The sequence below is a fragment of the Passer domesticus genome, chromosome 15 (assembly GCF_036417665.1).
Source record: "Passer domesticus isolate bPasDom1 chromosome 15, bPasDom1.hap1, whole genome shotgun sequence".
In the NCBI taxonomy this organism is placed as follows: domain Eukaryota; kingdom Metazoa; phylum Chordata; class Aves; order Passeriformes; family Passeridae; genus Passer; species Passer domesticus.
Window position 1 is genome coordinate 8,698,345 of NC_087488.1, and position 27,913 is coordinate 8,726,257.

The following is a 27,913-nucleotide window of genomic DNA, read 5'->3' on the forward strand; positions in this document are numbered from 1 at the left end:
CTCCTCGGGGTTCCCTGCATAAAGCATGTTTGTTCAGGCTTTGTGTGGAATGGGGAATGTGCTACCCTACAGCACAGAAATGATGACTGCTCTGAAACAGAGATCTTTTCTTTACTGTAATGTGCTGTCTAGCAGGCACGCTTGAAGTCAGTGACACAGGCACTCACAAAAAGAGCAAATGAGATGTTATCTAAAAGAGACTCTGCAGTCCCAAACACCAAAGACAGGGAATTCTCCAGCACAGAATAAATTGCAAATCTTTAAAAACTCCCGCCAGACTGCAGAGCCTGACCTGCTCCAGGCTGTGAACCCACAACAATATTTCAGAATAAAATCAGGTAAACTGAACTGGAAAGGAAAGTTTAAAATTAGAATAGATGAAAAGGCAGCTTCTGACACTTTCTGGTGAAAGAGCCCCTCACATGAGCATACAGCACCAGAAGAATTTTCAAACCATCTGGGGCACTCTTGAACTCCTTGGCACCTCAGGACCCATGCTTAAATATGAACAAGGCAAAACAAAGACTTTTTGAAAGCTAATGTTAGTTGAGTAGCATATAAAGCAGTTATATGCCCAAGATTGTGTCAAGCACTGAGAAAAAATCTGGGCAGGACCACTCAGAAGTGGAGAAACCTCAGCCACAAATGGCACCTCTCCTAGAGACCTCTTACCACCTCCTAGCAGCAAATCCATACACAGAAAATGCTGCTCTGCCTCTTCTGAGCCCTGTACACTTTGCTCCCTGCGTTACATGTGCCAGTGCTGCACTGTCTCCAGGCTAACACGGGGGTTTGGAGAGCATTCCTCACCCCTCCTGCACTTGGAGAGCCTTCCTGAGCCAGGCAGCATGGGGTGGCTGTTGGTCTGAAGGGATTTTCATGGAGTAATTTTGTAGTTTTTAGCTGAATCTTAACATCACTCGTAACAACAAATTGTCCCTAAGGTGACATTTTAAGTTATCTTTGCCCGTGGAGAGAAGCAGTTCATGTCCTCAACTCCAACCCATTGTTAAAGACAAAGTGTCATGTCTGAAAATGGGATCTCAGTGTCTGTCATTGCAGTGGGCCCTCAGCTGGGTAATAATTAGCATAGACTCCATGATTCACAGAAGGTTGATTAACAATCTCTTTATTAAGAAACCCATTGCTCTTACAGACAGTTACAATACATCTGGACTTAACTGGTCCTCCAGTCCAAACACCATCACCATTGGCTAATTAAGAAAGCACCCTTTGGTAAACAAATCTTCATAACACATTCCACATGTTCACAATACCAGGTGCAGCAAGTTAAGAATTATTTCTCATTCTTTTCTCTGATCTTCTCACAGCCTTTGTGAAATTTGTATTTCTGTCTGTGGCCAGAGAGCTGCTGCCACAATTGACTTTTCCTCTCCTACCCCAACAGCAGACTGCCAGGCCAACCTTCTTTGCCCGCAAGTTTGAGGCGGTGGTGAATCAGGAGATCATTGGGCAGCTGGACTATTACCTGTACGGGAATTACCCGGCGGGCACGCCGGGGCTGCGCTCCTACTGGGAGAACGTGTACGAGGAGCCCGACGGGCTGGGCGCGCTCAGCGACGTGGCCCTCACCATGTTCCACTCCTTCTCCCGCCTGGGCCTGCGCAGGGCCGAGACCTCCTTCCACGCTGCTGGGGACAGCAGCTGCAGGTCAGTGCTGCTCTGGGGGACAGCCAGGCTCGGGGGAGGCTCATTCTGCTCGGCTGTGCTGGCTGGAGCCTGCGGCCGCGAGCGGGGCCGGGCAGCTGCAAGTGCACAGCGCTGTTTCCAGGAGTATTTATGTCCATAATAAAGCGCTGGTTACTCCGGGTTGACATTATGTGACCTGTTTGCTGCACTTTTAAGGAGCTCCTCTCCAGCCTGATGAAGACTGACAGGATCCAGTTGGGCAGTGCTACCCCCACTGCTGCGTTTCCCTTGATTAATTTCAGCAAGTGTATTATAGCCTCAGCTCCTAAACTCTCCGTGTGATTGCAGCAGAGGTCATGTTCACCTCTATTATGCTTACCAAAAGCAGAGGACAGGATTTCAGAACAAATCTGAACACAGGCAGGTTAATGGTCCTTGCTTGTTTGTTCCCCTGGGAGCACACATGGAGTGCAGAGAGCTTGCTTGGCTCACTTCGCCTGCTTGGTGCAGCTGTCTGTGCCAAAAACTACTGCAACTGGTAAGATCTATTAGCATCAAATACATAAAATGTATGTAGGTGTTTATATATCTATATATAGGTAGATATATTTATCTCAAATGAATGTCCTTATTCTTTAAAAGGAAATTCCCCCTATATTCTAGATTCCTTTTTCACCTATAAGCCTGGCTAAGAAGAATTCAGTCTAAAAGGGATTTGAAAGAAGCATTCCTGAAGTTAGAATTGCATAGAAGAGGCTCTCTGGTAGATGCTTGCTGCCTGCAAACACATCTGGAGCTGTTTAGATGCAAAGCAAAGATGGCTCCTCTTTTTAAGTCTTACTTTACCATCTCTTAATTCCATCTTCAGAATGTATTTCTGGAGCCTGCCCTTTTTTATCCTAATAGAAAACACATAGAGCCTAAGTCAGCAAACACTCCATGTGCTTTGATGGATGGACGTTGCCCCTGTTGTGTTGTTGAGGGGAACCAAATGTGCCTTGACCTTCCTAAATTAGTCATGGAAGTGCTGAGCAATGTCCCATTTAGAAAGATGTGGCAATAAGTGCTCCAGATTCCTATTAGACTTTTGTCAGTGAAGGTTACCAGTGCAAAGCAATAAAAGATCAATAACAATTAGAAATAATCACTAGTAGCATGTCTTCCTTTTGTGAAATAACGGCAGACCTAAGGAAGTCCAGGGTCATTTGTCCTGCAGAGTGAAGCCAGCAAAGAGGATGGAGACTATGTATAACCGATACTGAAATAATTTGACAATTACTTTTGTTCTCAGTCCTTTTGCCAGCATTCTGATGCTGATTTATATCAATTATCACTTTTGTTTCTGAGGAACTTTCCATTGCACAGGAACTCAAGGTGCTTTTCAAGCTTGCTCAGATTATAGATAGGAACACCATGACTGCAGCTGTCTCCAGGATAAAGCACAGCTCCTTACAGCAGGCTGGAGCCTCATGGAACAGTGCAGGGAGGAATTGCAGATAGGGATGCAGAGTGGAGGTTTCATTTTCATACCTATCTGAGCCCCCTCAAGACCCTGTGAGTCAGCATCCAGTTCAGATGAGAGAAAGATGGTTGATCTTCAGGTTTATCTTTCACATCTCCTCTCTTCTGATACTGTGCTGTCCTTCTAGGTGTTTGCACCTATACCTTTCCTCTTTCCCTCCTGTGGTTTTGCATGTCTCAAATGCAGTAGTGGCAGGATGGATTTGGGCTGAGCACCTTTGCTGTGGGCCTGAGCACAGCTCCAGGCTGATCCTGTGTGTGCAGCACCCCAGCTGATGCTGGGAGGAAAGCGGCTCCTGCCTCGGATCCCCCTTGGAGTCAGACCCACAGCAGCCCAGGAGAGGTTTGTAAGAGCAGCTGCCTTGCACACTTCCCTAACAAGGGCCAGCCCACAGCCTCAGAAAGCTGTGCCCCCCACAGACTGCTTGGGTACCGAAGGAGATGGAGTGTCAGCATCTTCCGTGGGAGCAACATTAATGTGTGATTTAGATTTAATTCATTTTTTCCATCTCTAGGCATTTTTACTCTCCACTGCCAAGAGGCAATTTACTCAGTCTATTTCAAGGATATTGTAAATATTTGCTGCTGCACACATAGAAAACAGGAGGTCTTAGTACTGGGAACAGAAGTCAGATTGTTGCCGGTGTTGGCTACGTAGCTTTGCAGTGGCTTTGCTCAGTCCATCAGTGCTGGCCCTGTTGGTACCCTGTCTTCTTATGTTGATTTCTCTAGCTCTAGAGAGTTCCTTCTGGGGTGTTGCTGACCTTGTGCAATGGAAAGCCCTCCTTGGTGCTCATCCTTAATGCTCATCCTTTAATTGTGGTAACAAGCCTGAGGAGTCAGGCTTAGCTGACATACTGGGAAGGTGTGATGCTGCTTGGTTTAACTTGTTTTGCAGTTAATGTCAGTGCTGTAAAGTAGCAAAATATTTGATTTCTGAGCTATGAATAACACATTTTTAAATATTTATGCATCCATATGTATCCAAACATTGTTACAGATGTTTCTGAGGCCATAGCAGACAATTAACCATACATTTTAATTATTGGAAGCTGTGACTACAATTTCTTTAAATCTCAACTGCAACTGAAGGCTTCCAGATGTCTCAATGACTGGTTTTGCCCAATTATTTGACCTTTTTCAAGGTGTTTTTTTTTCTCTCTTTTTGATTATGAGTAAAAAATCACAGCAAAAAGAATCTCAAGTCTTTAAAGATTGTGAAGTTTTTTTCCCTAAAATACAGAGACCTAAAATGGGGACAGGATCCTGGTGTGCTTTGCTGCAGTGCCACCCTGCAGAGCCCTGCCCTTGGGGAAGGGGTTTAGGAATGGAGGGGGCCCAGAGGTCAGTGGCTGGTCACACAGCACTCCCTGCTGTCCTGTGCAGACAGGCACTGACCCTGCTGGGCAGGAAAGGCAGCTCTGGAGCACAGGGACAATCCTGGGGCATCCTTTATCCTCGTTTATCTGAGCAAACAGTGCTGCACCCTAACAGTCTCTAGGTGACACTTTCTGCCAGGAGAGGTGGTGAGGGAGAGGAGCTCTCTGGCACACAGGAGGACATCCTAAAGAGCTTTGAGCTGTGGATATGGAATTAATGAGCCTGTATTCTTAGTAACATATTTTTATGTTATGGGGTAATCGGAACAGTCTAAAAATATTTGATAATGAGTCATGAACACATTTGGAATCTCTTAATGTACAGTGGTGGATTTTCTATTTGAAATGAATGCTTCTTAAGCCACTAGCTCCAAGTAAATGGAGATTCCATTCTCTTACATAACTGATGAGCATGTGCTGTTTTGCAGATACTACCCCATGGGCCATCCAGTTTCCATCCACCTTTACTTCCTTGCTGACCGTTTCCAAGGCTTCCTGATCAGGCACCACGCAACCAATCTGGCTGTCAGTAAACTGGAAACTTTGGAAACGTGGGTGATGCCCAAGAAAGTCTTCAAGATTGCAAGTCCACCGAGTGATTTTGGGAGGTTGCAGTTCTCAGAGGTGAGTGTTCCCAGCCAGCCATGCACACCTGTGGCGTCATGAGAGTGTACACTAAACCAGCAGCCTTAGGAAACTGTGTTTCCATGTAAATTTGAGGTGAGAGTGGCTTTCTAGCATGATGTACACCCTCATCATAGAAGGAGACACCACTGGCAGTTCAGATTTGTGGTCAACACTCATTTTTTACATTAATCTGAGTGTCCTCACTCCCTTCCGTTTTAAAAACAAATGGGAGCCTTTCATTATTATCAAAGGGGCTCAGTAATTTAAAAGAAACTTAAAAGTTTTGCCACCATGTTTGTTGTGAGTGCTGTGAAAGGCTCCTGGGGAAAATGCCATTTTTCTGCAATTCCAGATATAAACGGTGACATGTTTAACTGTGTCTCTCAAGAGTACCCTGGAAAAACCTCTCAGAATTAGTGTAGTCAGGTACTGATACCACATGTGAGCAGAATATTGATGTTGTAACAAAAAAGATAAAATTATCACAGCAGTAGCTGAGATTTCCCACAAATCCTGTTATTTTTCTATAAATTTGTCCCAGTGTCTGTCATAGAGTATAAAAAAATCTACTTAAAATATATCAGGAAAGTTGACCACTAATAGGACCTGACATCTGTGTTCTGTTTTAAAGACACAATTGTCTGAGCAGTTAATTTCATGATTTTTCTTGTTAAGCCGCAAATTTCAATTAAGGTATAAAATAGATTGAAGAAATGTGTTCCAGTCATTATGGCTAAGTCCATAAATTACCATCTTCTTGGGCAATTAAGAAATGCCTAGGTGGGATTCAGTGTTTTGGTGTGCATGGCAAATCCATGACACTAATGTGCCATTAAAGAGATGGATGGAAAGTGTGTTTCATTTATCAATGTGTCGGATGGTAGCCTGCCATTTCATGCAGTGATAAATGTTCATACAAGCTCCAATTCTTGTGATTTGTAGGAGTGTTTCTTCTGCTTATTTAGTACTTCTAAGAATTTACTCACTGGTGAGCTTTTTTGAGCATAAGGAAACATTTTCTTCTACTTGAAACTCAACAAAAAGAGTTTTTGTGGCTGCTTACTTGTTTTCATTTTATTTTCCTCACCTAACCTCTTTAATTGTCCTCTCCTTTCATAGATTATTTGTATTTTAAAAGACTAGGAGGTAAAGAGTAAATAATTTAATTTTTTAATAGGGTTTTTTTTTTACTTTCTGCCTTCCCTTGGCCTGCAGGGATCTCTGCCTCTGAGCCAAATAATTGTCTCAGTTACCCTGCTATAAATTGAACATTAACTTCTTCAGCTTCAGTGTGGCTGGAAAGCGCTGATCTGCTACTGCTTATTAAAATGTCACTGCTTTGTCAAGGTCCAGCATGTGGAAAACAAACAGCAGTTTAGCTAAGATGGAACCATCAGTGCTCACAGAAAATAAAATTAAGATTTATGCTTATTGGGACATAGAGCTGCTTGTTCTTCAACAACTTTCACCCCATGATCTGGCAGGAATTTTAAACTGAATGGGGCTATTTTAGCTGGGAACTTTCTCCTCTGTCCCAGCTCGCAGCACTGGGGCCAGCAGGAAGAGCACACAAATGTGCTGCACTGAATGTGCTCCCAAGTGTATTTGTGACCCTGGTGCACGACTGAGATTGCAGCAGAGCTGAAGGGATCTCTCCAGCCCCTGCCTCCTGCCCTCTCTGCTCTCAGACTTCTCTTCTGGAGGAGCAGATTTCACCCCACACCCTGGAAAGACAAGTGGGAAGCCATCAGCCAGCAGGGCTGCCCCACACCTGGGGGCAGCTCATGACAGCATTTCAATGGCACATGGCTCCTGCAGGCTGAGTCAAAGAAAATAAACTTACAGGAAACCCAAGAGATGATTTCCAAGCATGGAGCTCCCACACCTCCTAAAACTGGCTCGTGCACAATGCACACACTATGTGTCCTGCCAGCCTGGGTTCAGGCAGCTTCTCTGTGCAGGGCAGGGGATTGATTTGCTGCACAGAACTAAAAGTCTCAGCTCACCCTCTATCAGTTAAATTCTGTTTCTGGTCTTGTTAAGACTTGTGATTCATCACAGAGAATGAAATAAACTAGGTGGCAGGCAATTAGTGTGCATTGTGTGAACCTAATGGTCCTGTTTGTGGTGAGCAATGAGACACAAACCCATAATCAGGGTATAATTTATCTTGGGAAAATTTTATCTGGGTTTGAACAGAGATAGAAACAGAAATTTTGAGCCAATGAGAGATTTCCAGCTTTCCAAGTGTACCCCATGCACAGTGCTTGCTCTTGAGGCCCAAAATAAAGGTGATTAAAATAAAGATGTGAAAAATGTCAGTTCCTGTGCTACTTCCCTTCATAATTTTTCAGATATTCATTACTGCTTCATGCCATCCCTACTTGGTGTATTCTATTTGAAAGTAAAAGCCTACTCACAATGTTTTAAAGAGCTGTGAAACTTATTATAGGACTGTAGTATCTCTTGCCCTGTAAAATCGGACATCTCAGTACTGGGAACTCAGCTGTGTAAAGCTCAAGGGGTTATAAACCTCTAACCAGAGCTTTAAGTAAAATTCCCTATAAAATATTGTGCTTCTAAAAGCAGCTGGTAGTGCAAGCTGTGCAGCATGGGAAAGTATGTTCCCAGCTGGAAATGAGGCATAAAGGGCAGATCCCATGAACAGAGTGTACAGCTCCCTGCCTTTCCCTCCCCAAGGTGCCTGTGGAGCCTTGTGTGAGCCCTGGCCCTGGGGCACACAGGGATCTGGGGGTACCTGTCCTTCCCTTCCCTCTTTCCCTGCCGTTTTGGTTTGCTTTAGGGAGCCCAGTGCCATGCCTGCACAAGGCTTAACAACCAGACAACAATTGTGTTACAATTTTTCCCCAAAAGCAGCCTTAGCTCTTCCACAGAGCAGTCTGATAAACCTTTGTTCGTGTGAGCACATCTCAACACCTTTTGTGCAGCCTGGCACAGAGCAGTGTCACCTGGAGGTTGGAGCAAGGGGACTGTAACTCTCTGATTTATTTTCTCAGGCATGAGGAACTAGAGAGGAAATAGTTGGATGTCAGGAGTGAATGTTTAATTTTTGAGGATGAAGTAAGTTTTCTGCAATGACTTCTTCAATAAGGAATATTGAATGTGCTGGAAAGAGCTTCCTTACAGATTTTCTTTGCCCAGGAGGGTGTAGGGTTGTTTCACATGTTGTGACTTTATTCTTTCCAGGTCCCTTGAGCGCTAGTAGTTGTGATATGGCTGCACCTCAGTGAAGGTTGGCAGAGTAGATAATAAGGCCTGGTCAGGAAATTTTCTTTCTCAGCTTATTTCCATACATATTCAGTCAGTCTTGTCAGGAGAGCACACACTGACAGCTCCTCGAGGCATTCGATGCTTGGGTCTGATATCTGGGCTATGCTGTCTGGTTTGATTAGCTGGTGTGCTGGGTGAAATACCTCTGAAATACCAGAAATGCTGTGTTGATTGCAGAGTAGAGGAAGGCTCATTTTGTCTCATACTCTGCAGTGTCATAGCCTGGTAGGAGGAATTTGTGTGATGACAGATGGAGTTAGGATGGTAGGGTTTTATTTTACTGACCTTGTAGCATTTTGCTTGCAGTCCTCCTGTAATTTGTCTGCCAACCATAGGGATTTATTTAGAAGAGACTGGAGACTGGACAGTTTCCAGTACAGGTAATAGGCATCAGGTAATCATTATGTTTTGGGGATTTGGGGTGATTTAGGCATTACATTGGAATCACTTATTCTCATGAAGTGAAATTAAATCTAGAAGAAAAATCTCTGAAGCAAATGAGCTGCAATTATTTCTTATGCTTTCAGCAAAGCAGGTTCTGACCTTGCCCTTGTAAGGTGAAACTTAGGGGCAAGGACACCTCTGTGTGGGGAAAATCTGCAACATCTACATATTTTGCAAGTGGGGATCCTGCCTGTGTGTGCATGGGTCTCCAGAGGTCACACACAGAGACTTTCTATACAGGGAAGAAATCCACTCTTTGGTCATCTGCACTGTTTGGAGAGTAGGGCAAAAGAAGACCATAAGGGCTTTGAGGGGTTTCATACCAGAACTGCCTCCAAAAACAGAAGTGCAGCCCTCAGTCCTGTGTCACAGGAGAGTTGATGGAAAGGTTCCATAGTGTCAGTCTCATAAACACCTGCTGGCTTTAGTGCTGGGATACTGAAGTCTTCCCACTGGCCTAAGAAAGGCTGGCTGGTCAGAGAAACTCTTTCCAGTAGTGTTAGTGGCAACAGCCTGGAAGTTTGTGTCATCCCCCAGGTTATGGGTGAACCATTGAAATTCATATAAAGAGCACTGGAACATGAAAGCTGCTAGGAAAAAGAAAGGCCAATTAAGTATTTACACTAGATTGTGAATCAACTGTTTTACTGTTAGTGAATAAATGAAAAACAATGTCACTATGATGACAATAAGAGTTCAGAAGAAATAAATTCCCACATGGGGCAGGAAGGGAGTACAAAGAGACAGCATCTCATGAGTGGATTGTAGTAAAGGACACGGTGTGACTCGTCCTGAAGTTAGCAGCTGAAGTGTCTTCCCTTGTCCTGGCAGCATCTGGGCAGGTCTCTGCTGCAGGGCTCATCTCTCAAGTGTGTAATACATTTCCATGACCCAGGAGATGATGGGTCACTTTTTTTCTGTGCATAGCTTGGTCCCTTGTTGATTGCTTCTGTGAAGGGAAGAGAGAGCTGCGATCACCTGTTGTGTCACTCTAAGATAAAGAAAACCTTTTGTCAATCAGAAAGGGAGCAAGAAAGCAAGCCTTCTTGCTTGCCTCACAGTTTGTGTACGCATTATGATCTTAGGCCATGTTGCTTTTATATGTATGTATAATTCATGTGATTAGAGAAATGTGATTTGTGTCTCTTGAGAGCCCTTATTTTCCATAAAGCTCTCAGGTGCTTGCAGAGATGATGCTACCAGCCCTGTGCTCTTTCGTTTCAGATTGGCACTGAGTGGGATGCCAAGGAAAGGCTTTTCAGGAATTTCGGAGGACTCCTTGGGCCAACAGATGAGCCAGTGGGGATGCAGAAGTGGGGGAAAGGCCCCAATGTCACCGTGACTGTCATTTGGGTGGATCCCATTAATGTGATTGCAGCAACATATGATATTCTTATTGAATCCAGTGCTGAGTTTACTCACTACAAACCACCTCTGAATTTGCCCCTGCGACCTGGTGTCTGGACAATAAAAATTCTGCACCACTGGGTACAGGTAGCTGAAACCAAATTCCTCGTTACTCCTCTCACCTTCTCAAATCAGCAGCCTATCAAACAAGGTAAGTTTTATTATTTGCTACAGGAATAGATATTTTGTCTGTATTTGCTGTAAATGCTGCTGTTAAAAATGAAGTAAGAGTGTACTGGAAAAGGATTAAAGAAAGGGATTTTGTAGATACTAAGTCAGAAGAAAATTTTGCACTAAGAAAATTGGAATTGTCTGTATCCAGTTGGTAAAACACAGCCACTTTGAGCAAAAGACTATTTGTATATTTACATTATGCACAGTTCAGAATCCAGAGAACTTCAGGCTCTCAATAATCTAATAGCTATCATAAAAGCCATCATTTAGAAATGGAAAGAAAAATTGACCTTTCTGTGCTGCTTTTCATTCATGTTTCCTTCTAGAGACTTACATGTGTTTGAAATTGCTTTCTTGACAAAGCCTGTGTATTAAACAATAAAAGCACTACTATACAAAATGCTGGATTAGACAAAATTACCCTAGGCCAGAGCTCACCTGACATATTATCAGGTCCAGGCATTCACTTCTGCATGATACCTGCCAAAACCTGCTCAGTACTTGCCAAGCACCTGTGTTACGGAAATATCTACAAATACAGTCCACTGTATTTGTAGATACAGACCCACACTGACAGCTGTTAGAAAGAAACTGTTTTCTTCCTTGCCACAGCAGCCCTGAGCCATCCAAACACAGAGGCCATTCTGGGGCTGCCAGGCTCTGCAGGCTCCCATGTTTGCATGGCACAGGCACCATCCAAGTGCTTGGGTCTGCAGCCAGTGCCCAGGACACTGTGCTGGGAGAAGAGGGAACATTTTACAGCCACACCTGGTTTTTTATTCAGTAAGATCAAAACAAGCTGGTTGCTCTGAATATCTTTACCATTCTTCTTAAAGTGTTCAAGTGCTTCCATCTGCCCGGTGTTAATATTCATAACTTTAGACATCTTAAATTTCCTAGATACATGAATGATCCTATTAAGTTTTCAGAAGTTCTTCTTCCTGACAAGTCAGCGAATAAACTGAGTCAGGCATTTACCTTCCAGCACAACGTGCTGCTTCTGTAATGCAAACACCAGCAGACAACTGCTGAGAGCTAATGCAGCCCTTATCTCACTCAACAGGAGCTTGATTCCACACATTTCCAGCACAAGAGTGAACTTACTGATTTCTGCTGCTAACATTTGGTGGCATCGTTTCTTAAGTGGAAATGAAACCACCTCCAACCCACTGCTGTTAATAGCTAATAGGCAATGATAAATTGTGAACAGACACCATGTGTAGAAGGGATACATTTTCAAAGTTTGAGGCAGCCTGCTTCTGAATGCAGCTGCTACCAACCTGTCTGCTGGAAATTAATGAATTCCATGTTCTTTGGTAATTTAGCATTTAAGGCATAAATTGGATGGAAAAGGTGGCATGTAGCCAGCAACCTTGCTGCTTTTCCCTACAGTGTGAGAGCCCCATGGACAGGTAAACATGTATCAGACTTCAAAAATAAGCCCACACTTTATGGTGTAAATACAAAACTCCCTTTGGTTCAAACTCTGAATCAGGAATAATTCCACTGAAATTGTGTAGCTACCCTGTATTACCCATTGATACACTGGGCTCACATTTTTTGTTAAGAAACCTGTTTATTCTTGTGGTAACTACAATCTACTACAGGAATGAAATATAAAGCTTGGGAACAATATTGTCTAGGAAGAAAGTCTCTGGAGTGATTTGCTACTGATGATGTGATGTGTAATCTGTAGATGACTGAGCCATGGAGGTAGAGAAGAAAGTTAATTACAGAGGCAGGCAGTGACACTGCACTGTAGTTAGAATTGTATTTACAATGCAAATTTCCATTGTTTTTTGGGTTTTTTAAAGGCTTTCTGTCTCAGTGACACTATTGTGCTCCGTGCAGGCAATCATGATTTACCTTTGATTTCCAGACTTTTGTCAGTTTGTCATCACTTTATTCTTTAAATACATTTTTCTCTGCCAAATAAAGGCATAATGAGAGTTTGATAGAAGAATTATAACTTCTAAAAGAATGATTTCTCTTACCGTAAACAGTGCAAAAACTGCCAAAAATCATCTAAAATGAAGGAATAGTATTATTTTCCTGTCTTAACATTGAAAATAGAACTAAAATACATCAGACTTAGCCCAGAGTTATCAGTAGAAGATGGGAATATGTTTTATTAGGGATTTCTTTAAAATTTTCCTTTTTCCAACCATCCTCCTTCACCACCACCACCAAACCCCACCCTGCCCTGAAAAAAAAACAACCCTTGTCAGAAAGATTGCCTTGGACTGATACATTTTGTAGCACTTTGCATGTCATTTCCTCAAGAATGGTTCTGCCCCCTCTGTCTTATTCACTCCAGAAATAGAGAGTGGAGTCCACGAAGTTACAGACATAAAAATCTCTCCATGATCTTGTGTGCAATTTGCTTTTGCCAATCTAAAAAGCATTTGCACAAAACTGGCAGCAGCCACTAACATCTTCTATCCTGAGAGCATGGGCATGACAACAATCCCTGTGTTTCCTAAATCACTGCTTATCTATGCATCACTTCAGCCCAGAGCACAACAAGGAAAAGTTGTTTTGGTTTTTCAGCATCATGAAGAGAGCCACTGGCTCTTCTTTTGAATAATCAAAGTAAAACACGTTCATTCCTGTATCATGACTCTCAGAATTCATAATTGCATTCAAAATAAAAAAATAATCATGGGACAGCTGCCAGCAAAGATGTTCTGTTTAGCAGTTTATAAAAACAGCATATGCCACTCGTTTATTCGCGTTTTTTATTTCCAGTTATTTATTAATTTTGGCCTAAATTCTTTGCATGCAAGTAAAGCCATAAAGGGAAATCAAGAGTGAGTGTTTTCTTTGATGTTGTGTCCAGATGTGAGTAGCTGATAGAATGCAAATTGTTTTAAAAACACAGATTCATTGACCTTTTCAAAACCTTAATCTGTGAGAGATCAGATCTTACATGGAATTACTGAGAATACTGTTTGGGGTATTTGCACTGTAAATATGGCTCCCTAAGGTATTTTAGTGGAGAGTCTATAATCAAATGTCACTTATTCCTTCCTGGTCCTTCTCCCCCTCCAGTCGTCCAAATCTGTGTCTATGTTTTCTGCTTTGAGTTGTGTCACTGGTCACCTCTGCCTTCAGCAGATACTCTGGCTCAGGAGTGCCTGCAAGTATTTGCCTGGTTGGAGAAAGTAAAAAAGAAAAGAAAAGGAAATTAGGCACTTCTGTGATAAATCATTTGGAGAGATCAGGTTCACCTTCTCCACCAGATTGTCCTTCCCTCTACCTCCTGCACAGTTTCCAGTTTATTCTTCTCAACAACAATTTTGAAGTTCTCACCATATGGTTGAGTGTGTCAAAGCCAAGTACTCCATGCTTCTTGTAAATACACAGGAGGGCTGCCAAGGACCAGCAGGATGCTCAAGGAATAATTGTGCCAAGACAAAGAGGGAATAGGATGTGGAGAAGACAAAACAGGGAGCAGAACCGTGTAAGATCACCGGCAGGTCACACAGGAATGGGGACTTTCGCTGGCAGCTTTAGGCAACCAGAATTTGAGTACTTGGAGACTCAAGGCCAGATGTCCAGCTCCCCTGTGAAGGGACTGCAGAGGCAGAAGCAAGCATGTATCATTCAGAGCACTTAGCCAGCAGCTTACAGACTGTAATCCAAGCTACCCAGCAGACTTCAAATCCTAAGAAAACAGCAAATTCAGTAGAGGTTGTCTCTGCATCCCCATCACCCCACTTTCCCCCTTCCCTGCTCTTTAAAGGCCAAGTGTGATCGACTCCCAGAGTCACAGTGAGGGAAAGAGAAAAAGCCAAAGCAATTTCATTTTTAAATTTCAGTTTATATTCAGAGCAAAGTTTCCCCAGCGCTCTCCCAGCTGGAGTGCCAATAATGAGTTGTCATCCATTTAATGGATAGTACCTGTTCCATTAAAGCCAAATAGGTTATTGTGAGCCAGTAGCAGGTTCACTTCTGGAGCAGAAAAAGCCCCCAAACCTCAAGATGATAGTAAACCCTGGACTGTAAATAAATGAATACATTAAAAACCCTTCCTCCTTCAAGCAAGGAGAGAAGTGAGAACGAGCAACCTCCTTTTTTGCTTTGAGAGGGATCTTCCCCACTCTGTTCCCAGCTTGATGGCATGTCCTGGACAAGGGGCTGCTGAGCCTGAAATACCAGTGCTGGTCCCTATGCCCCGTTTCAAGGGCTGACAGCATTAGCAGACATGGGCAATGCACTCAGGCACCTCAACGGCCTTTTGGCCTAATCCATATTTATAGATCATCTCAATTAGCAGATAGTGGGAAACCTTTGTTTTGCCCTTGGTTGTTTGCAGTGGCTCAATCAATTCTAATTGCATCTATACAGATTATAAAGTGGGTGGCAACTTGTGTCAGAACTGCTGTGATTTCTTTAAATTAACCAGAGGTAACATGACATGTTCTTGATAAACGCAGTAATAGCAGCAGGCAGGCACACGACTGCAGAAGAGCAGACATGCCCTGGAATCATCATTCTGAGAAAAACCCTGAAGACAGGGATTTGCTTTGAAATTTAGTTCAGATCCAGCTGACAAGGAGTCGATTAGCTCCACAATGAGCAAATGCAGCACTGTCTTGTTTGCTGCAAGAGAAAACAAACAAAATGTCAATAAAAAATTACCTCTTTGCCAGAGGGTTTTAACACAATTCAAGTAAAGAAATAAAGCTGTATGTTCGTGTTGCTTTAAAAAACCCACAGGTCTAGTGCCTTAATGAGTACCAAGGTAACCACATTTTTCATTCCTTAGCCCGCTCTCTGTCTAAACTAATTTGCTTTTTCTGCAAAATGATGAACAAACCCACACAAAAATGCCAAAATCCCAGCCTGTATGGCTGGCTATAGGCTGTGTGTTTAATCCAAAAAAGTTAGACCAAGAAGAGTCAATTGAGAAATGTGTCCTCACATATGGGTGAAGAGCAAATAAAAACAGGGGTCAAAAATAACCAAGTTTTTTAAATTTATATTTTCAAGTCAGAGGAATATATTTTGCATTGATACATGTCCTTCTGAAGTCAAAGGGCCGGCACAAAAAGTCTGGCTTAATGTCTGCAATTCAATTAATTTTGAGTTGTTTGTGCTAACCATATGGATTTAAATGGTTAAACATTTAACCATTGCATTCTCCATTATTTTTTCATGAGCTTGTCCTCGTGACACTTGACTGAAGTGTCAGTGCTTCAAGAGCACACCCAGTACCTCCAGCCTCCTTTTTAACAGCATATCAGGGCTTGGGAGCCTCACTGTCTCTCTTCTGTACCAGCTCAGTAAATTATGGAGTCATGATTCTCTGTCAGTTTTCCTTTAATGCAAAGAGGAGCAGCCCATGTGCCATTGCTCAGATGAGCAGCATCCTCCCTGCTTTCTGCTACGAACTGTTTGGCAAAGACTTGGAGGCTCCAGGGGAGGGTTCTGGGTCTGGTCCCCAGCATTTCCTGTTGATGAGTCCACGTGACTGCACTCAGGTTGGTGTTACCCAGCTTTTCCTTTCTAGGACGTGCTCACACCTAACTTGGGGTGCTGTTCTGCTGTGGGGCAGGCAGTCCCCACCTGTACCAGGTCAGGGCTCTTCGTGTGTCTTGACTGGAGCAGCGCCTTTCACTGTGGGCAGTGGTGGCCTTCACACAGCCTCTGCTGCTCTGCCCAGCACTGAGTCCTGCAGTTTCTGCAGGTTTCATCCTTCCCAATCCTGATAATCCACCAAGTCCTGAAGCCTGAGACACGTACAAGGCTGAGCCAGAGAGAACAGCAAGTTTCATTTCATCCTGTTTCTTGTCTGAATAAAGGTCTCTCTTGTTCCATGCATCAAACACATGTGCAACAGGCTTTGATTCAACAAGCTCGCTGAATTGCTTGTTTCAATCAGATGATCCTGCTAGTAATGCCAACTCTTATTTATTTGGGAATTTTTACTCACAATGTTCCTATTTAACTAATATGTTGACAAACAAGTCTTCCATATTTAATTGCTTCCAAAGGCGGAAATTTAATCATGTGTATTTGTTCTATTTCTTAAAGTGCAGTGCTCTGGCAGAGCACATTTCTGACACATGTGCACAGATTGAACTCATTTTGATACAGGTTATTGTGGGTATCTACCATTTAAAATACAAAGAGGGGTTTAGATAAATGCAGGAACAGTTAAATGATGTGTAATGGTGATGGGCATGTGCTGAACCACTTTAATTGGGGATTTGAAGTAACGGACTTGCACAGTATTTGACATTAAAGCCTCTGCAAATGTAACAGCAAAGCTCCAATTATACTCTTTTTCCCTCTAAATAAATACAAGGATTTATTTCCAGCACCTGAGATGCTGTCCTCTGCATGGAAGAAAGGACTCAGTGTCAGGCCGCAGTGCAAGCAGCAAGGACATGTGGAAGGAATTGTAGCTGTGAATATGTAATTCCTGGCCTCTGACGCTCGCGGAGCGCGGTGGCTTTCCTCGCCTGGAGCAGCCTGAATGGGCCCATTTTCTGTTCTAGACAGTGTGTCTGTTGGCAGAGCTAAACATATCCTCTGTGCTGCCAGAGTGAGGATGCTGGGGAAGGCAGCTGAGAGCGGAAAGAAATGGTTGGAAATTTGCTCCCAACAGTGAACGTTTTTCAAGGGTCTCATCCTGATTTTATAAGCAGCAGCTTGTTGCACTCAAACTCTCAGAAGTCTCAGACAACCTTTGACAGGGGCAGCCTGACCCACAATGTCCAGTTTAGGTCTCTGAATGGATTGTCACAGCCTGACACTGATTTTTACTGCAATATTGCAAATTTGGGGTATTGTACTGTATTTTGCTGAGATAGGTAAGGAAAGCAACCACAATGCAAAGTTTCATTAGAGAATGGTTGTGATCTACTGTTCAGCACAGGAGCTTGAAAATATAACTCTCACAGGAGACTACTTTCCCAGTGAGACTGGAGCCCTTCCAGGAATAATGTTGGGGCTACCTGTGTTTCATTATGGTCTGGTCTGCCCAAGATCATGGTGTTGTCCTTTTAGTGCCACAAATGGCACCACCTGGGTTTTGTAGGCAGATAGAGCTAACAAATATTGTGGCTATTCCACAGCAGGGCAAGGTTTGTCTGTTTAGGGAAAAAAAAAACCAAAAAAAACCAAAAAAACCAAACAGGCTGAGATCTTGGCTCTTTCTTCTAGACAAATCAATAATAGCACTTGGATGTCTGACAGGGGCTGGCAGACTTCTTGCACCAGGTGTCCTTGAACTGTTTTCTCATTTCGAGGTGCAGACAGTCCTGGATGTCATGCAGCTCTGGGGTTGGTTGTACATGTTGATAATAAGGGTAGCTCTATCTTCAGGGTCAGAGCTTTGCCTGCTAAGGCAGCATTTGCAGGATGACAATCACAGTAAACAGAATCCATATACTGAGCACAAGGAGTGCCAAAGCTGAGCACAACCCCTGGGATGCAATGTGTGGGAAATGGGCTACAGCTCACCCCTGAACCTTTCTCTTTTTGTTTATCATACCCTCAGATCCTTAGCGGTGGCTTTTTCAACGCACTAACTTTGGGCTTTGCTTCTGCCTTTCCAGAGGAAGCCATCAAGTTGCACAGCGGGCCTCCAAAGAACGCCTACATGGAGCAGAGCTTCCAGGGCCTGAACCCGGTGCTGAACATCCCGGTCAGCGCCGCCCGCGCCGACCAGGCCAAGCGCAACGCGGGGCTCGTGGGCGCCCGCCTGGACGCCTGGGTGGACTCTCTGGTCAGCAGCGTCTGGTCGGCCGTGGACGTCTGCAGCGTGGGGCCCACGGCCTGCCCCGTGCTGCAGGGCTGTGCCCAGACAGCCTGGAGCTCCCTGAGCCCCGACCCCAAGTCCGAGCTGGGCCCCGTCAAACCCGACGGCCGCCTGAGGTAGCACCCGCTCCGCTCTGCCCCGGCACAGGTTTTTAAAAGGGAATTGAACCTTGCTTCTCTGTGAATCTCACACCAGGTTTCAGAAACCTAAGGGAAAGTTACTTTTTTTTTTTTTGTTACTTACTGAAATATAATTAATTTTTAAAAAAACAAAACCAAAACAAAAAAAAAATGTTCTGAAGTTCTGACAAGGCCTTTGGCACTGCCCTCTCCATCAGCTCTGTTGGGAGTAGCTTGCCTCATCCCACAGCCTGTGCTGTCCCAAGGGGACCCGGCCATTCCAGGTGCCACTGCACCCACCAGCCTGAGGGCTTGGAAACAGTAGCACCAAGCCATGGGAAGGGCAGTGAAGGAGCAGCTGCTAAAGGGTTTTTTTAAAATAAATTTGTCCGTGCCTCTGCTGTTTCATAGGCTTTCGTTATGTTGCTATAATGAATAAATCACATCAAAATTCCCTTCTACTTACACTTCCTGGGGAGGTTGGTTCATGCAGGCTGAAGCCTGTATGGCCACATGACCTCAGAGAATCTGAAGTAATTATGGTACAGCCTCACTTGGGTTTTTAATAACACAAAGTAATTCTGGACACAGCTGATGTCTGTCTGTTATCCTGTTAGAGAAAACGAGCAAAAGCAGAAACTGTCAGATTCCTTTCAGAGGTTTTTTCAGACAAATTTAATGATCAACTCTAAATGAAACCAGTGTTTTGCTATAGTAGTCTTTTATGTCTCATGCAGTCGGGTTCAGGGTCAGTGTACTAAGAGTATTTATTAAAGAACAAAGAAGTTTTTTGAATTTCAGCCCTGTCAAATCTGCAGGCATTTTTGGAAGCCACCAGTACCTGAATATTTTCACAGGCTGCCAGTAGAGCAGGTGTGTATGTGTAGGCTGGGGTGGGATGTGATGTGTCTGCTCACACCCTTTGCTCATGAGCTGAGCTGAGTTTTTTCTCAGGCAGTGGAGTTGTGAACCAGTAAAACAGTAAAATTGGGACCTAAATCAGCAACGGGTTTCTTCCCTAATTTGAGTAGTGGCTAATAGGTCTTAACACTAATTCCCTTCCTTGGTCTCAGATCTCCATCTCTTCCTAAAGAAGGATCCTCCAGGCTTTGCCAGGGCACCTGGAAGGCTGTGCAGGATGTAGGTCGCTGCCCAAAGTCAGAGGAAGGAGAACAATGCCATGTTTCTCCATGCTTTTACTTTATTCTGTCAACAATCTGCTCTTGCCTGTCTTCAGAATTCCTAGCAGGCTGCATCCTGTTTTAAATAGGCGTGTTTTTGCATCATTTCAACCTGCATTTTCTACAGGAGGGAAAAATTAATTTACATTCCAAGAACTTTTGAAAATACAGCTTTTATATACAAATTCATCTCCAACTGAAGTATTTTACATTAGCAAAAACATGCACTTTGTTGCTGTGTTAATCTCTAGTTAGCAACAGAACCAAAAAAGACCATCAAAAGCCACTGGGTTAATTAGGAAAGAAGTCCTGTTGCGGCAATAAAGAAAGGTATCTGTTCACCCTTCTGTGTGCATGGATAACTTTCTGCTGAGAGTGAAGTGTCCACATCAGGAGGGAAACAGACCCTTAGATCATTCCATAATCAGGTCTCACAGGAAGGTTGAATTCCCTTTTAAACAACACTTGCAGTAGGACTGTAACACACAGATCCCCGTGGCTTGTAGTATCTCTGTCGTATTGGTTTAAAGCTACTTCAGTTGGCTTTGGACTTGAAATTGTGGTGTCAGCTGTGCTGGCATTAAGGCAGAGCATTGAACTGTTTATCTGGCACAAAAATGGATGCATAGAAGGAACAATTTAGGTATTTATTATTTATGTTTTAGTCAATGACTAATTAGTAGGTGCTGCTTTTGCAGCTTGAAGATTATGTTATTTTACTAACTGAAGATGCCTTTATTAAGAAAAGGCCTTCCTCCCCTCACACCTCCCTTTCTTTTTTTGTCTTGATTTTGTCAGTCACAAGGGGTAGCTTTAGGAAAGTTTGTAGCAATGAGAGCTGATTGGAATATTCCAGTAAAGATAATGTTCCAGCCTTTCAACCAGCTCTAGAGGCAAGCGTGTGTGAAACCAGGGCTGCCAACAGGTTTATGTAATAGAATCACAGTGTTATTACTTATTCAGTAGGCGTTTTTAACAGTGCTTGTTTTTAATGTTACATTCCTTTGTGAAGTTCATATTTTCTGGGGACCTCCAATCCTCACTGTGAAATCCAGGGCTTTAGTCACACTGATGCAATGGCGACTGCACGGTCCAAGCCCTGCAGATTAAATGAAGAAGGTCACATTTAAGGCACACAATAAAATCCATTAACAAGCCCAGGCAGTGCTTGTTCTCAGTAAGACTCCTGAGGTAGCCACAAAATCTTCAGTCTGTCTTGCACATAAGCACATGTGTAGGGGTGCACCCACGCACACGCATGCAGATAACTTCGTTTTTAAATATGATGTTTTTATTCTTAAGCAGGAATGTTTTTAAGTGCTTTTTTTGTAAGCTTTCATTAACTAGACCAAGAAGAAGGTGACAACAATCACGTCTTCTGCGGTTAGGAAAAAAGCTGCCACTTTTATAATTTGAAAAATAAGGTGCAAATTATTTTGTTTTAGTACAAAAAAGGGAAAGAAAACAGATGGTTGCTGATACATCCATTTGCATTATATGCTAGGTTTAAAATATCTCAAAGAAAATATATATGAGATTATTTTCTGAAAAGCAAGAAGCATTTAAAACAGTGAAGTTTTGTAGCAAGTTTGCAATCTCAGTGCTGCTGTTAAAATATAGGATGTGGATCTGAAGGGGTTGATCCTGCAGTCCTTTCTCAGGCAAAACTTCCAGAGTGCTAGTGCTACATAAGGATTTCAGAGTCAAGTCCAGCATAAATAAAGGGTATGACAGTAATCTAGGGATAAATGCTGTCTGTTTGAAGTCATCAAAAGATAAGCTGCCATGTTTGGAACATCTTCTGGGGGCAGTGTCAAGTTTTGGACCTAAACAGCCACCTCTACTATAGCTGTTATCATGCAGACATGGATCCAAAAGATATGTATGAGACTCGGTGTCTGAGTTCCAAAGTCCTGTAGTTGTGACTAAAAACCATATAAAGCCAGACTCTGCATCAGGGATCAGAGCTGGCTCCAAGGTGATGCTGTTAAGCCCAATTTAGTCCTGCTTAGTGGCTTCTCTGGTTTGAAGTGGCAGCATGGGAGCCTGAGAAGAACATTGTCAATGGTCAGAAGAGAATAACTTCACAGATCTTACATTTGGTGAAAAGGAGAATTCAGAGCAGGGACAACAGCTGGTACAAAGCACAAGAGTTATGCATCTTCACCTGAATGTGCAGGTGTTCTTTTCCAGTCACACTGGCCAGTCCTTGCTGAACAGGGTCCCAGCTGGGACCCTGCTTTGATCAAAATTCCTTTCAGTGGGAGGGGTTTATATTTCTATATGCACACATTAATCCTCTGTGTATAATGCTTTGCTTGTTTAAATTCCCTGCCCATTCTGCATAACAGCCATGTAACACTCCTGTGATCAATCTGTATTACATAGAAAGGGAATGTGGCAAAATGCAGAACATCTACATACATGATTTAATGAATTATGTCCAAAGTCAGGCTCAGCATTATGCAAACCTGTTTATATGGTAATGTTAAACCCCAAGGCTAAATGAAATAGCTCAAATGACAGTTTATTTTCACATTTGTCCAATTCTTTCTTTGATGACATTTGGACATTGAGTAGTAATATTTGCATTTTCATTTTCTGATATTCAAGGGGGTTTTTTTTAGAATTGAAATTATGTCTTCATTTTTTGTGCTCTCAGCAAGCAGAGAATTTTAACAATTCCTTCATGATAGCAAGTGTTATACAAGAAAGTCCCTCTGTATCTCTGTTGTTAAGCCTTCATTATTGCTAAGCCTAGAGATACAGGAATGTGCATTGGTGTGTTACAAATTGACTTTCCTGGGTACTGGCTTCAGTGCACAATGCCTGTACAGTTGTTTAATGGTGTATTAACAGTGATCCTGCAGCACCTTCAAAAGTACCAACTAATGTGCATTCACTTTCCCTCCATCTCCTGCAGCACTAATTGCCATCCTAATGAGGCCTCCATCACTCTTAGCCACGATTGTAGTGAGCACAGTAGTGAAGGCAGTGAATCAGAACGGGGATACTGTAAACCTGACCTAAGGGAGAGAGAAAGGGTAGAGAAGATGCTGAAACTTTGCAGAAGTTTGACACAATTGCAACAAACCTTTGAACAAACTGGGCTCCTTCTGCACAGCAAGGCTAAAAACCATTGGTGCCCTGAGATCTCAGCTTTGATAAATAAGATAGACAAGATCCAGATAAACAAGATCCAGATGTTTCTTGTGGCCCAGCAATGAGGACCAGCTTTCTGTTGATTTCTCTAGTTCTCTTTCATCACAGCCATCAGAGAATTGCCATCTTGCCCCTGGCTAACACGCCTCTTTGTTGTCTTCCCAGCTCCCAAAGCTTCAGGAGTTGGCCACATGAAATCTTGGCCAAATCCAGCACTTTCCATAGAGCGGGAAGTTTTATACTTGACTGAGCTAAATCCCCTAGGCTTCTTCGGAAACCCAGCTGCAGATGAGGAAAGTTGGCTTTTCAGAGCAGCCTTCAGTCAGTTCAGTACTTGCACAGGAAGGAGTTGGTGAAAGCCAGCAGTTACCTTGTTCTGATTTTCAGGCCTGGGAATCTGATATATGTAAGAGGAGACTTGGTTATTTGATATTTCAGTAACAGAGTAAGACAGACCTGGTGGGACATGGTTGGCAACCTTTCTCACTGGCCTTTCCTTCGGTCCAGTTGTGAACAGAGAATGATCCATATGTGTCTTTATTTCTATTATTCAAGACCTCCAGTGTAGTTTTAAGGATTAGTAGGACTTAAGTCCATATTAAATGGCAATGGGAAACATCATGTAAAAAAAGCCTTTGCAAAGCAAACCCTCAGGCTTCTGCCAAGGCAGCTCCAGGGAGGATGCTGACAGAGGGGGTAGGGAGCAATGCAGTGTTAGAGAGGACAGAGCACTGCCCCTCCAGAGGCCCAGGAGGAGTTCCTGAGAGCAGGAATACCTGCTGCTGAGCCCCGAGGGCAGCTGCTGCTGCAGCCAGGCACAGAGGAGCCAAAGAAATGTGAATTAGGATTGAGGACAGCAAGGAAGAATTTGTAGGACAGCACATTTTCCTGCAGAATCTTCAAAGGCAAGCAAACACTCTGATTTGTAATTCCCTACAAAGGTGTATTGTAGAAGAGATTGACTTTCAAAACCTTCACCACCATCACCACAGTAAGGGAAAGAATAATCAGGCTGAGAGCATTTAAAATTGGGGCTACAAGGCCTTACAGCCTGTGCTCCCCAGGACCAGGGCAGCATTAGGGTGTCTCAATTACGTTGGGAGCAGTTACCCTCATGATGTGACACTGCAGGTACCACGTTGATTCCGTTCCTTCTTACTAACAGTAGTGTGTTGATCACTCTGCTCTTTGCTTCTGCCTTGGTTACCTTCTTTTGCTCATGGGTGCTACCACAGCTGCTACCTCACTGTGTCTGCAAACACGTTTACCTGAGAACAACAAAAAAGGTACCAGAAATCTCCTTGAACTGAATGTACAATCTATGCAAATTCTCTTTCTACTTTGTTACAACCTAGAAGTATTACTTGTAACCTTGCCAAATAAACAGCAAGATCCTGTACAGGTGCCTCTGATACCAGAGTGACGATTCTAGGCGCGGTTCCTGGCGCTGCATTTGTATATTGTAATGACTCGGCTTGTCTTTGGTTCTGTTGTAATTAACACCCTTGACTGAGACAATAGCACTCCTGCTAGGGGAGCACCTTCAGTTTGCTGGGAATATTCCAGAGGAGGATGTCTATGGCATTTCATTTTATTTTCCTGCTTAGATCCAAAAAAAGGCACAGACTTGCTGGCCAAAACTAGGGTGTTGTTTCAGCTTTTCTGTGGATGAATCCTATCAGCTTTGGATCGCTCGGTGTCTGTTCCCATTGTGGCATCCAGTGTGTTGCCCCTTAAAGAAAGCCTTACTTCCATCCTTTCTAAATGTGGCCTTAAACTGTGTTAGGAACTTTGGTGTTGTCTGTGTCTTGCTCACTTTCTCCGTTTGTTGTGGAATGAATAAAAGGCACCTTGAGATTTCTATTACAGCTCAGTTGTGTTGCTGTCAGCTTACACTTCACAAATACAATGGAAATTGCTTACAAATGCAGTCTTTAAGGAAAGAAAATGACCTTCCCCTCGGGCAAAAGGAAGTCTCAGACATTCATATAAACCTTAGGAAATTATGAGCTCTGTTTCTTGCAAGTCACTGTAGATAAGGAACTTGGTTTAATTACATACAAAGTACAAACTTAGTAACTTCTAATTTATCTTCAGACTACAACAGGACAGACTGCTCTCAGTGCACAAGACAAATTGTAGAGTAATTTCACTCATTTTAACATGCTGTAGTAGCATTCCTCTCAGATTTGTACTGGTAGCTGGAAGAAGAAATATCCTCTTAATGGTATGGTTTTAAAATCTGAAGAAAGTCACCACGTAGGGCCAGATTTTGGGTGCTGGTTTGGAATCTAACAGTACATTTAGAACATTGTTGTTTTGTCATAAATGCATTTCTGAAAATCTGGCTTTTGGAGCTTCTTTCAAAGGTTGTCAAAGTCAGCAGAAAGCAATGACTTCTGCTAAGGCTTGTATATGCTGGGTTTGTTTAATACTTTCCTCCGTGAGAACTGTCATGTTTCAGTGAGTAGCACCAATATTCCCGGCAGGCTGCAGTGCTTTTAGGAATCCCAAATCCCGTCCTATGTTGGTATTCATATGTGGATACAACCCAAAGGCAACTGAAAAGGGTTTACATATAAAATGAGATTTGTGAAACTAAAATAATTAATTCAATGTAAGGAAATTATTTTTCTGACTTTGTCCTTCTGGTTCTGTTTTGATTTGATTGGATTTTTCTATTGCCTAACATAGTCCATAATAAGTTATTCCTATTCTGTCATTTTCAAAGACTGGTGGTAATATAGTTTTAAGAAATAACTATTTTGTTATAGATCATAATATGCATAAAATTGTACAGAAATATTTTGTAATCTATTGAATAAGAAAAAGGAAAACCGTGTATATACAGGAAAAAAAAAGTTTAAAAAAATTGGAAATTCAAATGGAACACACTGAAAGATGTAGATATTTTGCTATTTATTTAAAGGAATATTTTATGAGATATTGACATGTCTTAAATTGACCAGTAATCAAAGTTCAAAGTCAGAATGCTTTTCTTGTAGTAGAATGTGATTTTCAGCAATTATTGCACTACCCGTTTTTGCACCCTTTTGTCTTTCATTTAGCAGAAACAATGTGCCTTAGCTGTATTCTTTGTCAATGGGAGTTTGGTTGTTTGTCCGACAAAGCAAATTTTTTTGCAGAAAAAGAAATGGATGTATGAAAAACTGTATTATACCAAAAACACTGCAGTGTATATAATGCTTTCTGTCATACGGTGTTTTCAGATGCAGAGTTTTAAAATAAAAAAAAAAAAGGCTGTCTTTAGGAGCATGTGCCCTTTGTATTATTTTCAACCCCACCCATGTGTGTCTTATTTGAAAGAACTTTGCCGCTTGGTGATTTTTAGGAGGGAAAATGGACCTGAGCACTTCCAGCCTGTGATCCCAGTGCTGCTGCCTGGTCAGTCGTTTCTCAGTCATAGCCACCAAGGGGGAAGCATGGATGAGTGCCTTCTGGGAATCTTTGTGAGTCCTTGCTCACAGGCACTGCTGCAGCCTCCCCTGCGTGCTGCCCCAGTGCAGGAGTGAAAGGTGGATGAACTTTGCAGGCTCCCAGCACTGCCAGCCCAGTGGGACCCAGAGAAACATCCAAATCCTTGTTTTCATATCCAGGTGTCTGCTGTTGGGCCAGAGCCTCTCTGCCTCTTCCAGTGATGAGAAGGAATGGTAGGCAAAAGGACCAACAAGGAGCTCAGCTGAAGTGTTTTCTGAAGGCCATTAATTGTGAGCAGTGCTGGAGCAATTTCTTCCCTGCATCCCCAAAGGGTGCATCAGCCAAAGAGAAAGACTCTTGGGCTTACAGATGTCCAGCTGGGTGCAGAAATACGAATCAATGCAAGGGCTGGCTGGTCCAAGAGGAGCACAATATGTGTCCTTTGCCTTAAGTGCAAGGATGAGCTCAGAAAGGCACATTTCTTCCATAGCTCCCTGCTGGGTTATGGACCCAAACCAGCCATTGCCTAATGTTCACCCAGTGTGAGCACTTACATTTATTTCCATAGCCTGGTCTCCACACAGAGCTGCTTCCATAGATGTGATGGGGGAAAAGTTAAATTCTCCTAAAAAGGGATGATTGGTATCTTTAGTACCATCCCCATGATGTATTGCAGGTTTGTCTCTCTGCACAGATTTTTGATGTGGGGTGCTTGAAAAAACTCCTTGATGACCTTCCAAAAGTCTTTGACAGCACCAGGAGCTGCATGACTTCTCATGCACCCCCAAGCCGTGCTGCAGGTTCTCTTGGCAGCCAGAACTGCATTTGATCTTGTGTTTTCTTTTCACCTGCTGTTCAGGAATTCCACTTTTTTGGCACTTAGATGCAATAAGGTCTGTTTAAACAGAGGAGGGAACACAGTGCTAATATTTTAGTCTTGGCACAAAGAAAAGATTTTATGTGGAGGGGGGGGAAAGGGGAAAAAAAATCCTGCTTTCAAATTTGAAGCCTGGTTTTATTTATAGCTGGTATAAGAAGTATGCTGCTTTTGTGCTGGCTGATTCCTAATCCAGCTGCTAATAGTCATGGCATATTAAAACTAAAAACCCTCAACTTTTATTTTAATTATCTCCAAATGCGTCATTGGCCACTACTTTAAAGAAAAGGTTGTGGGGGGAGTTGGAAATCAGGCTACCAGGTGCTCAAGTGTTTTGTTTGCCTTGTAGATTTCAGTGAGAATCTGCTCTGTAAGGCACAGGAATCCCAGTTCACCAAGGAGAGGGTGGTCTGAGAGGGTGCCACACTGGCAGTGCCACACTGGCAGGAGAGGCCGTGCCTCTGTCTGCTGGAAACACCCTCGCCACATCCCTGCATCTGCCATGCCTAAGGTCTCTTATTGTCATTATTATTTATAGTCTAGAACATGGTTAATTCACACAGTGACACAAGACAGAGCAGTTTGCCAATAGCTGCCCAGTAAACCAAGTGCAACAGGAACGAGGTATTTAATTGCCTTGACAATGGGGATTTTGAAATTTGGCATTTGCTCATCTGTTGCTAAAGAATCTGTAACCTATTTTCTAAAAATCAGAGGCTGTTAGTAATCTGAGGCTTCACAAATGCAAACAGCTGCAAATCTTCACTGTCTATGAATGATTTAAAAAGAAGAGATACTGAGGTTGTACTGAAGTTAAAACCAGACACGGATGGCAATTTTTCATTCTTCCAGGAAAGATGATCATGGCTGCT

The 27,913-nt window shown here is 43.0% G+C and overlaps 1 protein-coding gene and 1 long non-coding RNA gene across 5 annotated transcripts in view; one reads left to right on the forward strand and one right to left on the reverse strand.

Moving 5' to 3' along the window:
* The window catches only part of XYLT1 (xylosyltransferase 1), a 175,607-nt gene extending 149,608 nt beyond the window's left edge, over positions 1 to 25,999 (forward strand). For 2 of the 4 annotated variants that reach the window (XM_064390643.1, XM_064390645.1), the window contains 4 exons: positions 1,409 to 1,671; positions 4,979 to 5,174; positions 10,137 to 10,470; positions 18,062 to 25,999. In XM_064390643.1, coding sequence (XP_064246713.1) covers positions 1,409 to 1,671; positions 4,979 to 5,174; positions 10,137 to 10,470; positions 18,062 to 18,384 — 1,116 coding nt within the window. In that variant the 3' untranslated portion in view covers positions 18,385 to 25,999. The remainder of the gene's footprint in view (positions 1 to 1,408; positions 1,672 to 4,978; positions 5,175 to 10,136; positions 10,471 to 18,061) is intronic. The other 2 variants (XM_064390644.1, XM_064390646.1) reach the window with 1 other exon arrangement.
* LOC135281619 (uncharacterized) lies at positions 7,072 to 9,227 on the reverse strand. Its single transcript, XR_010348212.1, has 3 exons — positions 9,012 to 9,227; positions 8,754 to 8,790; positions 7,072 to 8,613 (listed from the first exon to the last, which is right to left on the reverse strand). It is a non-coding gene; the product is annotated as an uncharacterized LOC135281619 (long non-coding RNA).
* Positions 26,000 to 27,913: the final 1,914 nt, after the last annotated feature.